Raw genomic sequence first — 13,353 nt, 5'->3', positions numbered from 1 at the left:
TCTCGTTAGTGTTTGTGTGTGTGCATGTTCTTCCATGTAGTGAATACCAATACTATTTTTAAATTGGAGATGAGAACAATTTTAACTTTGAACATTATCTTAAAAACCTGAGGTATAGATAAGACAAGTGATAAACAGGGGCTTAGGAGATGTGGGGTCATGTTACAGCTCTATCACTACCTGAGTGATCTGGAAATATTTTTTTAAACAAACACATAAAACTGCAACTTACAGATTTTGTAGTCTGTCGTTTTTAGTATTCTGTCTTTAGTGCCAAGTGTAGTGTGTGGGGGTGGGGAGAAAATAAATATGTATTTTAGGCAATGAAAATCATTTGGATGCAGTATTGTGCAGTAAATTTTGGGTTCATAGTGTTTTAGATACGAAGTTGTATTTAAATCCCAGCTCTGAAGGTTCGTAAACTGAAACTTTTTTGTTCATTTGTAGAATATGATTACTTACTTATACTTCATTATTTGGATGTTCTGTAAGTTTGAATAACAGATATGTATAGTATCTGCCATAAGGTAGTATATGATAGCTCTTATTATGTTTAGTGAATTATATAAATGATCAGACTGGACAATGTCAACAGCATGGTGATCCTATAAAGAATTGAGAGGAACTTTTCTATTGTGATTAATAATTTTTTAGAAAAGAAGTCCAGAGTTAGTGTCCACAACTGTTTTGTAAGTATGCAAATCACATTAGACACAAATACATGTCTCCTAAATATCAAATTAAAAGCATTTACTTGAAGTTTCAAATGGAAGCAGTGACTCCATTAATTTGTAGTCATATCAGCAAGTATTTCTTCATTCAACTAATAATTATCAAGCAGCCACTAGATGACAAGATCTGAGGGATTTCAGTCTGTATTCGGGATATAGGGATAAATTACATGGTCTATTCTGTTTGAAGTTCACAGTCTGATGGAGGAGACAGTCTTATGGAGAGAGGAATAACAAAATAGGACAGTAGCAGTAATAATAACAGTAAAAATGGAACTAAGTACATAGCATTGCTGCCAGGTAAACAAAAGAAATTAATTATAAAAATGAGTGAAACTGAGTTTTAAGCCTGTTCAACTTGGGACAGGAAGATAGCCCCGATCCAGGAATGTTGTGTTTGTATGGATATTCTTGCCCCTACTGTTGGCGTACACCGTCTTATCGAAGGATTGCATGGGTATGCTTTTCATGCTTTATAACTTCAGTGATTGAGATTGTAATAATAATCCTACTTACTTTTCAAACATATACACGCACATGCCTTGTCCTTCAGTTTATGTTTTCAACTTTCCTAGGCATGATCTTCTGTATGTAACTTAAGAAAGCTATTAACATTTGGAATGCATTGTTTAATTCCTTTAACACAAAGATGTTTCTGATCCATTCTTTAATTATCTGCTGAGATTTCAGAGTCTTGGGTAATTTTCATGTATAGTAGACTTTTAAGCATATCTCAACATTTTGTGTGATGTTTAACAAAAAAACAGAACACTGTTTTGGTTAAAGTAGAACTCAAAATACCATTTATACAAACCACCAACTGAAATTGTGAGACTTTAATATAATAAAGGGAGAGGCGATCCTACCCGTTATTGAATGCTAAGCAGCAGTTTCTTTTTTCTACGTATCATCGCTGTGTATTCTCTTATAGGTACATTTTGACTTGTGAGAGTTTTTAAAAATCAGAATGAAAAATTATTATCAGCCTTTAGAACTCCTCTAGCCTTTCGTTTCTTGTTCTGAATGATGATAGTTCTGCACACAGAAAATGCCAATCACCTAGAATAGGAGCACCAATGAAACAGATTGCATTTCTTATTGTAATTTAAATCCAACTTAAGAGGATGATTGTTTTTCAATTTTTGTGTATTTTGGTTAGCACACCTTCTGAGAGTTAAACATTTTATCAGCTTCAGAGTTTTCAGCTTAACGTATGTTTATTAGTATGTTTGGTGTTCCTTAATTCACTTCCCAAAACACACACTATATCAACTTTCTAATGAAACGTCTGTAACTTATTTAACAGAACAAACATGTTAAAAGTGAAAATTGAAGTGATTGTACAGAGAATCAGAAGATTTAGTGCAAAGCTCACGAACTGAGCCCCTTGGGGCACAAACCGAGTGGTAGTTTTGTTCTGTTTGGCATTTATCATCGCAAGCCCACAAGAGCCTGTCCCCTTAAATGGAGAAACAGCCCAGCAAAATTGCCCATTTTTCAGAGTTATGTTAACCTGTGACCCAGAGGACTATGAATTTTCAGGACTTGGTTGAGAGCCTTCGCAACACTGCTAGAAGACCGAAAGATCAAATAACCATTGTAAATTAAACAGGTTCTCAATTCACATACACAGAGTAATCGACATTATTATTATAGTTAGCTTAACTAATTGCATTAAAGAGATAGCAACCCTACACAAGCAACTAAATGTAATGGAGTTCCATATATGATAGAATAAAGATAAGGTAAATATTTTAGAACAGTGCTACAGAAGCAGTCGGTTCTGCCAAAAAAAAAAATATGTAAAGCATTGCAATAGATATTAACCTTTGAGTTTTAGGAAGAGATAGGACATTTTGAGGTTGGAGGCTAGAGTGTCTTAGGGAGGGAGTAATTTCAGTCAGAGATATTCATCTAAAATAAAGAGACACAGACATAAAACTGCATGGAGTAGCCTGATGCCATTGGGATACAAGACAGGCAAACGTAGAGAGAAAATTCTGGAAAGTAAGGGTAGGCACAAGTTATGAAAACCCTTGGATATCACTGAATAGCACTGAAGATTTTTGGTTAGGATAGTATTGTGATCAAATATTCTTATTAATAAGCTGATACCATCCTTGAAACAGATGGATCAAGTTGGAGTCTCGGTTTTATAGAACTGGTGAGAGCAGTGTTTTTCAGTAATGCTTAATAAATATTACAGCAAGAAATACAACTTACCTCATGATACCCTCCTCCTGTTGCTTCCCCAGCTGCTATCATTAATGCTACACACATGTGAATCTGAAATAAATTTCCATAAGGTGATGTGCATGGAACACTGTCATGTTCTGTTATAATCCATCTTATTCTTCTTCGTTCTTTAAAAATTGCAGATCAATTCATGATTCATCAATTGTTATAACTAAGTAATAATTAATTCGGAAATTATTCCAGTGATAGTTCAAAAGCACATGGTGGTGCCTAAGCTTTGAAAATACCAATAAGAATAAAGAAGAGAGAATATACTCAGGAGAAATTTTCTGAGATGAATTTTTAGGGCTTTATGATGAATCAGATACGGAAGATAAAAGAATTGCGGAGATCAAGTCCTTTTAGTCCATCAAAATGCGACTTTCTGCTAAATGGAGATAGAGAAAGACCCACTTATAATAAATATGATGTAATTAATGTGAGATTGCCTTGGCCTGCCTTGTGATATTAGCAAATGAAACGTTCATTTTTATCCACGCGTGGTACAATACTTTTCTAAATGCTTGGTGAGCATCAGAATACCTGAGTCTTCTGAACATTATATCAACCGTCTTTCCAGGACCATGTGTCAGATAGATTATATATACTAAGTAAGAAATCATCTTTTACTCTTGGATCAAAAGAAATGAAAAGAAAAAGTACATGTGTAGTTTAGAATGACAAGTCAAAATGTTTTTGTCTTCTTAAACAAGGAAGTTGTGTCAGCGTGATGTTACTGTGACAGGTTTGCTGGTATCATCCCTACGTGTTAGAAAATTCAGGCGTGTTTCCCACCACCACTCTAATGGTCACGGGGCAGTTAGTTTATTAACACTATGAATTGCAAAGAGAAAATGTTATAGTTTTTCTGCCTTGGTTTTCTGGCATGGGTGATTAAAGTATCAGCCGTAATATTTCATGAATGCTGTTTCTTTCCTTTTAATATACAACATAATTTTTAAGAACATAAATTCCATGCTGAATCAGTTCTTCCCTCTGTAAAAAAAATATAGCAACTTCTCAGCAACCCCTGATAAATGGAGTGGTTCAGTTCCCTGACTAGGACAAGAGGGCTGAGAAATACATCCTAAGTATCTTGCTTGGTTTTCCTTGTCTTAAATATTTCCAGTAATGAATTTTTACCAGAAAAAAAGGAATTCCTCAACAGGAATTTTTTGCCAGAATTTTTTCTTTATACCCCTTTCAGAAAACTTAAAATGATCCTTCACTTTTAATTACAAAGGGAGGATTTAGAGTGTATGCTTAATATTCATTTCATATGCATTTTCAAGAAACTTACATTTATAATTCAAATAAATATTAGTCTTGCAACTATATATATTCACTTTTGTGAAAAAGAAAACAGTCACATGCATGGAAATTCATTTGATTTAAGCACAATATGTTCATTCTTTGGCATCCATTTCCTTCTCCCCCCACCCCAGAAAAAAACTAAGTTTTATTGAATAATATCTGTGCAGTTATAGCAAATTTGCCAAATGGGTAATGCTATTTTGATTTTGACTGAAGTGTGGGAACGACATAATCTAAGATATTTCTCTGTTACATGGATTGTTGTCTTCTAGAATGAGTTTGACTTTTTTCATTCTGTGATTCCTCTAGAAATAATATGACACTGTTCTTCCCACCCTTGCCAGTAATATAAACAAATCTGCATTTGTGAAAAGAAACCTCTTTTCTACTTAGTCACTTAGTCATTTTCATGACATGTGTCATTTGCATTTATTTCTGTCAACATGAGGATTTTATTCATTGTTATCAGCAAGCATAATGTACGATGTGTGTTTCTGGGTTTTTGTGTTCATGTACTATACTGAAAATTCAAATATTCAACATGATGCTTCATCTCCATTTCTTACACTTTGCCTTCTACATAATAACATACCACGTATAAGTCATCAGTTAACCCTAGGCTTCATATTTTCAAAAGTGACATCACATGTAATAAAAAAAAAAAAATACCCAGAGGGATCGGGTGGAGAGGGAGGTGGGAGGGGGGATCGGGATGGGGAATACATGTAATAAAAAAAAAAAAGTGACATCAGTTAGCTATTTAATTCTTTTACTAGCATTTTTAAAAATCCTTTCTCTCAAGAGGCCTGAGGTGTACGTATAGTTTTCCTGTGTTAGGTTTTTAAAACCCCTTTGTTCAATCACTGCTCAATGTTTGGGGAATGTTGTGACTGAGTGGCCTTGTAGGATATGCTTAAGACCAAATGATAAGGCATTCTTTTCCTTACAGGAAGGTTGGGTGAAAGATGAACCTGTGGAGATTTTCACTGATTCTGAAAGAAATCAGTGTAGAAATTGTGTCAATGAAAACCCCTGTCCTGGAATAATTTTTAAATAGTTATGCTTTTATATTCTATACACTGTGTCCTTAGACTTGTTTCTTCATCACTTTGACCTAGTTCCTCACCCCTCAGTTCAGTTCAGTTCAGTCGCTCAGTCATGTCCGACTCTTTGTGACCCCATAAACTGCAGCACGCCAGGCCTCCCTTCACCCCTCGGTGGAGATAATACCACTCCTGACCTCAAAGTATGGCAAAAGTATTGGCTTCAGTTCTACCGCATTCACCTCAGGAAAGTGACAGAGGCTCAGAGGTTGCATGTTTTGGCTTCCCCTAGCAATTTTGACAAGGTAACCACAAAGCCTAGAACAAAACCAGGTATTAGAGATTCAGTGTTCTCTTGACTCTTCAAGGTCAAAAACAGGATGGGAGCAGATAGGAGCCATATGCTTCCTCTAAGGGCAGAAAAGAGGTCATCTCCCATTTCGTGGTTAGTTGACAACTGTGGTTCCAAGGTAATGATGGTTTGAGTTAAGGGATTTCAGTATTAGTACAGCAAAATACACAGTGAAATTGGCTAACAGGAAAAAAGGATGTGTTTGTAAAATTATGTGATTGGAACTTGTCTGAAGTTTAATGTGAGAAAGAATAAATAAAGATAAGGCTGTAATCCACTTAGTTGTTGTTAACATCCTCCTGTATCACAGTGCATGCTGTTTCACCTCAATATCTCAAATGACTAGTTTGGTAGGTCGCACAAAGGTATATAACACACTGTGGGATATGTAAACATGTGGCTAATTGGGCATTTTCTTATTCCTATTACTAATAATAAATGTCAGGATCATTTTCTAGCCAGATTACATCATTGCCAACTAGCACAAATAGTAAAATAGCCAGAAAATAATTCTGAGCAATGTGTTGTATTTGCACCATGAACTCTTAAGGCATATCTGTTGAACTTTCGAAAGAGGGACCTCCTAGTTGCTTAGACTGTTCATCTATAACTTAAGGGAAATGCAGAGAATATTGACAAGTCTGAAAGATATGTCTTGCTGGAGAATTAGGTGGTCTTGAGCGATTATCGTGGAATAAACACAGCTTTCCTTAAAAATTAAATGAATTAAAATTAAAATGCATTAAAGAATATTTTATATGGCTGTGAGATAAGTGAAAGTGCCTTCAATTCTACATAGAAGGACTGTTGAGAGGGCATCACATCTAGCTTGAGATCACAGAAGAAATTTCAGAGGACTAGGGTGGAAATGGAGCCAGCTGCATTCCCAAAGGTTTTTAATCAGTCTTGAAAAAGAAAAACAAACAAATTGAAAATTGGGCAGCTTTGAGTAAGCAGTGAGTTTGGCCACCATACCTAGTTCTTAGATATGGTTTCATGTTTTTGATATGTCAAAATAGTGGGTCAGTATAAAAATTTGGGGCTTCCCTGGTAGCTCAGATGATAGAGAATCTGCCTGCAATGCATGAGGTCAGGGTTCCATCCCTGGGTCGGGAAGATCCCCTGGAAAAGGGAATGGCAGCCCACTCCAGTACTCTTGCCTGGGAAATCCCATGCACAGAGGAGCCTGGTGGGCTATAGTCTATGGGGTCAAAAAGCATCAGACATGACTGAGCAACTAACACACACACACAAATTTAATTAGGCTAAAGAAGCAGAACTCGAGTGCATTAACTATTCTCGCATACTCAGTAGTTTTGACTCATAGAAATCCATCATTTAAAAATCAAGTGCTCTTCAATTTTATAAGATTAAGAATAGTGGGAAATAATGCTTCATAAATGCTTGCTTACCCATTCTGGCTACTTTTGATTATTGTAATCCCTGAGAAGATTTATTAAAAAAGATGAAGAATGTGTGATTGCAAACCTATTTATAATCTTGCTCAATCAGCACCATTGCTACTAGTAAGACTGTGAAGTTCACAACAAGTCGGCTGAATTGCTGGGGTACAACACAGCTGGTTGGTTATTTTGGCTTCCTTAACACTTGCCCTGATTATGTGACATTCAGTTAATTATATGACTAAATATCTAATCCAACCGCAGAGAAGTTAATATGCTGGCCACATGTGGACATGATACTAACCTTTCCTTCCAGTAAAAACTTAGGCACAGGCACTCCAAACAAAAAGAACAAGCGGGCTTGTGGAGCCAGCATAGTCTAGATGTTATGGTGTGTCCTTCTGTCATGCTATTTTCAGTACTTCCACTTCCATCCTTCGCAAAGCCTGATTGGGCTGTGCTTGGGTCATAGAAACTTTCCAGTAAAGCTCAGGTAGACTGATGATTCTTTGATCTCCCGGTGCCCTTTCGGTTTGCATCACAGCCACTTAGCGTTTTTGACCTCAGATACGTTAGTTCCCTCTTGATCACCCCTGTTCTCCAGAAATCTTGTTATTCTGTTAGTTTCCATTTGTTCCCAAGGTGGAAAGTCCCTGTCTTTCAGCACCCAGCTTTATTGATGACTGCCTTGTTAACTCTTCAATAACACCTGGCCAGACAGTCCTGTTTCAGAAACTGAGCTGAGGCTGTTCTTAAAAGAGTGGGTGTTTGCGAACATGAGATGTGGAGGGGCTTTTAAACATGTGATAAGAAAAAGCAATGAAAAGCATAAACTAAAATAAGTCATTTTTTTTTCCTGAAAAGATATTTCATTGGGATGTTATCTTGGCTGTCTTTAACAGGGTTGACTCTGATTACTTGCACAATTATAGAGAAAATGACATTTATAGATATTGTTTTCCCTCTGATAAAATCCTCTGAAAAGGATGGCTGAGGTATCGTTACAACAGAAAGATCTGTCTGAAGCTATCTCCCCAGACAGGAACATGTTAACTGTCGTGTTAGCAAGTGCTGTCTATTTTTTCCCTAAGGAAGGGGAAGTGTCTGTACCCGTGTTGTTCAGAATGTGTTTCCACAGTTTCCAAATCCATCTTATAATCAGCTTGGTTAGAATTTTAGACTGTTTTTGAAGCTGATGTGGAGCGCATTTTAAGACTTTAAAAATAATCATATCCTTAGTCTTCTGTGAGTTACCCTGTGAGATGTTCCGTTTGCTTACGTTCACATGTAGCTGTTCTTTCCCAGGGCAGTCCCATCGCTCGTATTTCTTACTGTGAGAGGAATGAGTAATAACTAATCTCCAACAGTGCATGGAGCATGGATGGAGACAGATAAATACTCTATCACATAATCTAGTGGGTATAATTAAAGTTACATGACTTGAGATTATTTCTAAATAATATGATGTGTTAGCTTTGTTTTCTCTCAGTAGCTCAGCCTAGATAACAGAGACTGCTTGATTGTGTGAGATAAAAGATATCTGTTATGTTAGATAAGTGTTGTCATAGATCTAGGAAGTAATCATATATATTAATTAAGAGAGATAAGGAACGATGTATAAGCCAATAATTTTAGTAGAAGAACACACACTTTACTTTCTAATTAAATTTAACTGGTTTTAGAATTTAATTAATGTGGAGAAATGCACCAGGTAGCGAAATGAGAGAAACTTTCACAATGCAGTCAAACCTGCAAAAATGCAGCAAGAGGAAATTAGTTTATCTTCCCTTCACTTGAAAGGCTGATGTAAACAACCAAAAAGAAAAGAAAACAAAAAAAATCTGTGCATGTGAGAGTGTGTTTTCATGAATGTATAGATTCAAATTATTTTTTTTCCAAACTAGCAAACTCTTGTTTGTTGAAAATCTAATTTTTCACTGATCAACTAGTTAAAATGTGTCCTTTTTTTTTTTTTAGCAAGTTAAACTATTGTAAAATTTAAAACCTGTTTTTTAAGTTTCATCAAATCCAGAGCTCTTTGTGTCAGAATCGAAGTATCACAAATGGAACACAAATTCCAGGTGCTTTCCAAAGCTTTCTTAAAATGCAGAAATCAGGTTACAAGAATAGAATCAGAACCAGGTACTTCATGAGGCCCAGGAGCTCAGGTGTTGAGAACAGGGGTCCTCCTCCACAAAGTGCTCATGATTAGAAAGGAAGGCAGGCATTTTGAGGATGTCCTCAAAAGGGACAGAAAGGGGACAGAAAGATATCTGATCCCTTGGTAGAGGATTTTTCTATGGTAACATCTCAAAGAGGCATATTAAGTGCAGTAACTCCATTTTCTTACTTTTCCTCCCCATTTAGGCCTAGGGAAAGCAATTACAAATAGGTTTGTGGAAAATATTGCAAGCAGTTGTATTTTCCCCTTAACCTCAGGGTACAGAAAAGCCATCTCCACTTACATATGTTTAGAAACTTGTTGAAATGTCTTACGCTTGACAAGCGGTGCAAATTAGATTATCAGGTCAAGTGTGTTTTACTTCCTTCTAGAACAGAATGTGGTTTAGACTGCCTGTTGCATGGCAGAGCTCTTATGAATTTACCATCATAAATTCCCCTATTAGGAATTCATATCATGTGGTTTTATGAAGATAATAGCAATGAATATTCTTCAACAACAGGTTGTGTTAGTATAAATGACAATTTGAGCCCCACTGTAATCCTTATTGAAGACAATACTGTATTCCAGAAAGTGTGATGACTTGCTGAAAATGTAATTTTACCAGGCAGATTTTCTTTTTTTCCCTACCTGGTTAAAAAAACTAAAAAACAAAAAACATGCTCATTCTGTTTTTTTCTTTTCTTGAATGCCATTTTATAAGTGAATGCTTCATACTTACTTTTCGTTTGTCCATTAATGTTTTCCCTCTTCAGGTGTAATCTAGCCCCTGTGGTGGAGTTTGCTGCAGACGTGGGAACTAAATCAGATTTTATTACCATGAATCCATCAGTTGTACAAAGAGCGTTTGGAGGCTTTCGGAATGAGAGTGACAGAGAAAAATTTGTGCATAGACTTTCCATGCTGAATGACAGTGTTCTTTGGATCCCTGCTTTCATGGTCAAAGGAGGAGAGAAGCACGTGGAGTGGGTTAATGCGCTAATCCTTAAGAATAAACTGAAAGTGCGGACTGCCTATCCGTCACTGAGACTTATTCATGCTGTCAGAGGGTAAGTGTCTGCAAAGGACCAGTCTGTCCTTGGCACAATGGTGCATATACCTACACAGTTTCCCTAGACTAGAAGGAACTTCAGTAATTTTTATATATATATATATGTTTCCATTGTTTTATAATGGCTACTCTGTTTACCAACTTGAATTTTATTTACCTACTATTTTATTTTAGTGCTTCTCTTCTTTGAAAAGGCAAACATATGATCTTGGCACTTATTTCTATCTGCTTATGAACAAACTACTGATTTTTATATTTTGCTGTGTTAAAGAATAATAAGAATTCATAGTATAATTGATGAATTTGGGGTAAAAACTATGAACAGAAGTGCTAAATAGCTAGTGGGCAATGTTGTGGAAGCTTAAATGTTAAATGTCTGTAAGAAGTAATTAAATCCCATCTGTAGTTAAGAGGCCAATGAGTGATAAAGCTGAGATAATATGCCTTAATGCTTCCCCACTAAAGTCACAGATGCCATTTTTATGGATTATGTCAATATTTTCCTTTTATTAATACAAGCTCAACAGAAAGACCTCAGAAGTAGACTCTTGTTTCAAAGTGGCAAATAACCAAAAGGCTAAATTCAGTCGTGCATATATATATGTGTGTGTAACATGCATAACACAAATATAAGCAATACTGTATATTTATTAGATATCTACTGAATGTCAGATACTGTAGATTTAAAATTGAAGAGCTGATCACTGCTTTAGAGGAATGCATAGGCTTTATGGTAGAAATAGAGGCCTGTACAGTGAGCATAAACAAATGATAAGGGGGACTATTGGCTGAAGTGTGGAATTTGTTCCTCATGTTAACAAAGAAGTCCTAAAAATCTAACCTCTAAACTAAAGTTTTAATGCAAGAAGTGATTTTAAGAACTTCAAAGTGATTGTCAGGGGAAAAAAGAAGAAACCAGAAGGAAATCTTATTGCATCTTTATAGCAAACTGAGGCAGGAAAATAATTGTGTTGTAAGTTTGTGTAATAATGGAGTCCATTGTGGTGCGATAGGGTACAAAATAACTTTTGTGATCTGGTTCAGAAGATAATCAGTTTTATCCTTCAAGAAGCACAATTAGATATGTGAATTTAGGAGATTAAATCTTGTAACTGCAGACTGTATTGGCAAGGAGAAGTGCTAGAGATACGAAGACCTTACAGGCATTTGGTTAATTTACTCATAAAATGATAAAAATATAGAGCAAAGTCAGTGGACATGAAAACGATGGGCAAGTTCAAGGTACCAATTAAACACAATGGACAGAAGTCCCAAAAGAAAACTCTTTCCAAACTCAGAGTTAAAAATAGCTTACTTTATACACTGTCATTTGGACTGGGCTGAGGTGTTTTCTGTTTTGTTTGTTTTGTTATTGAAATAATTGCCTTCAGGAATTTGCCATTTCTTTGTTTAAACCTTGAGACAGGTTTGTTTTTTTTTTTTAATTGTTATTCTGCACACAATTAAATTGCATTCTTGCAATAAGATCCTGGTTATTCAGCATTCATTCTCTTGACATTTGGCATGAAGTTTCAACAAAGATAAAATACGTGCATTTAGAAGACAAGTAATTTTTTTAAGTTACTGATTCCTGTAATTACAGTTTGAGTCTGAAAAAAAAGATGTGTTCTTAATAGAGAGCAACTTCGTAATGTGTTGTGCTAGGAGCATATCTTTTTAATTTTTTAATTTCATTATTAATCACATGTATTGCAAATATTTTTTCAGTCTGTGGTTTGCGGTTCACTCTCTAAATGGTGCCCTTTGATGCAGAGGAATTTAATTTTAACAAAAGCTAATTTGGTCTATATTATTTCCTTCATTTAAAAATTGTGATAAAGCACACATAACAAAATCTGCCACCTCAACCATTTTTAGTGTAGGGTGTAGTAGTATTAAGTGCATTCATTTTGTTGAACAACCATCGCTATCATCCACATGCAGAACACTCTTCCTCTTGCAAACTGAAACTCTTTATCTATTAAACAATTGCTCCGCATTCCCTTCTCCCCCCACTCACGGGCAGTCACCATGCTACTATCTGTTTTTATGATTTGGACAACTCCAACTACCTTATATAAGTGGAATAATACAGTATTTGTCTATTTATGACTGGCTTATTTCACTTAGTGTAATGTCCTTCATTGTTTCTTATAATTTTTGTTAAGTTAGAATTTGTTTTGTCTGACATTGGTATAGTCACTCCTGTTCTTCTATTACTGTCTTTTGTTTTTCAGTATTTTGTATGTCTATGCGTGCAGTGAAACATATGAATTTCTTTCTCATTTCCTTTGTGTGTATTCTAGAGCTATTTTCTTTGTGGTTACCATGGGGATTTCATTTGAAATCTTAAAGTTATACCACTTTTATTTGAATTTATACCAGCTGAACTTCAGTAACATACAAAAAGTTCTCTCCCCACTAACTTTCCATTGTTGGTGTCAGAAAATTATATTTTTATCCATATTAATGTGTTGAAGTTGAGTATCACTGATTCATAGGAAAATAAAGAACTCACTCTGTCCTGTCTTACACACACAGTGTAGCACATACATATACATATACACATACATATACATACATGCATATGCATACATATACACACTTGGGCTTCCCAGGTGGTAAAGAACTGGCTGCCTGCCAGGCGACATAACAGATGTGGATTCGATCCCTGGGTCGGGTCAGGAAGATCCCCTGGAGGAGGGCATGGCCACCCATGCCAGTATCCTTGCCTGGAGAATCCCATGGACAGAGGAGATTGGTGGGCTACAGTCCAAAGGGTCTCAAAGAATTGCCCACGACTGAAGTGATTTAGCATGCACACATACACACACACGAGTGATATCTTATTAGGATTAAATACAAATATTTTTAAGTACTCGATTGTAGGAAACTAATAAAATTCAAGGTTACTGTGAACGAGTACTTTTCCAATAGACTATTTTTAGTGGTTTTATGTTCACAGAAAAATTGAGAAGATGGTGCAGAGATGTTCCATATACTCCCTGCCCCTACACATGCATAGTCTCCAGGGTCAAAACT

The 13,353-nt window shown here is 35.9% G+C and overlaps 1 protein-coding gene across 1 annotated transcript in view; it reads left to right on the top strand.

The window, feature by feature from the left end:
* ST8SIA4 (ST8 alpha-N-acetyl-neuraminide alpha-2,8-sialyltransferase 4) overlaps positions 1-13,353 on the top strand; it is a 99,066-nt gene that overhangs the window by 30,754 nt on the left and 54,959 nt on the right. Inside the window, 1 exon segment of the mRNA XM_020892805.2 lies at positions 10,016-10,309. Within this exon segment, the coding sequence (XP_020748464.1) occupies positions 10,016-10,309 (294 nt within the window).

This window comes from Odocoileus virginianus, chromosome 3, assembly GCF_023699985.2.
Source record: "Odocoileus virginianus isolate 20LAN1187 ecotype Illinois chromosome 3, Ovbor_1.2, whole genome shotgun sequence".
In the NCBI taxonomy this organism is placed as follows: domain Eukaryota; kingdom Metazoa; phylum Chordata; class Mammalia; order Artiodactyla; family Cervidae; genus Odocoileus; species Odocoileus virginianus.
This window is presented reverse-complemented; position numbering and strand designations above follow the sequence as displayed.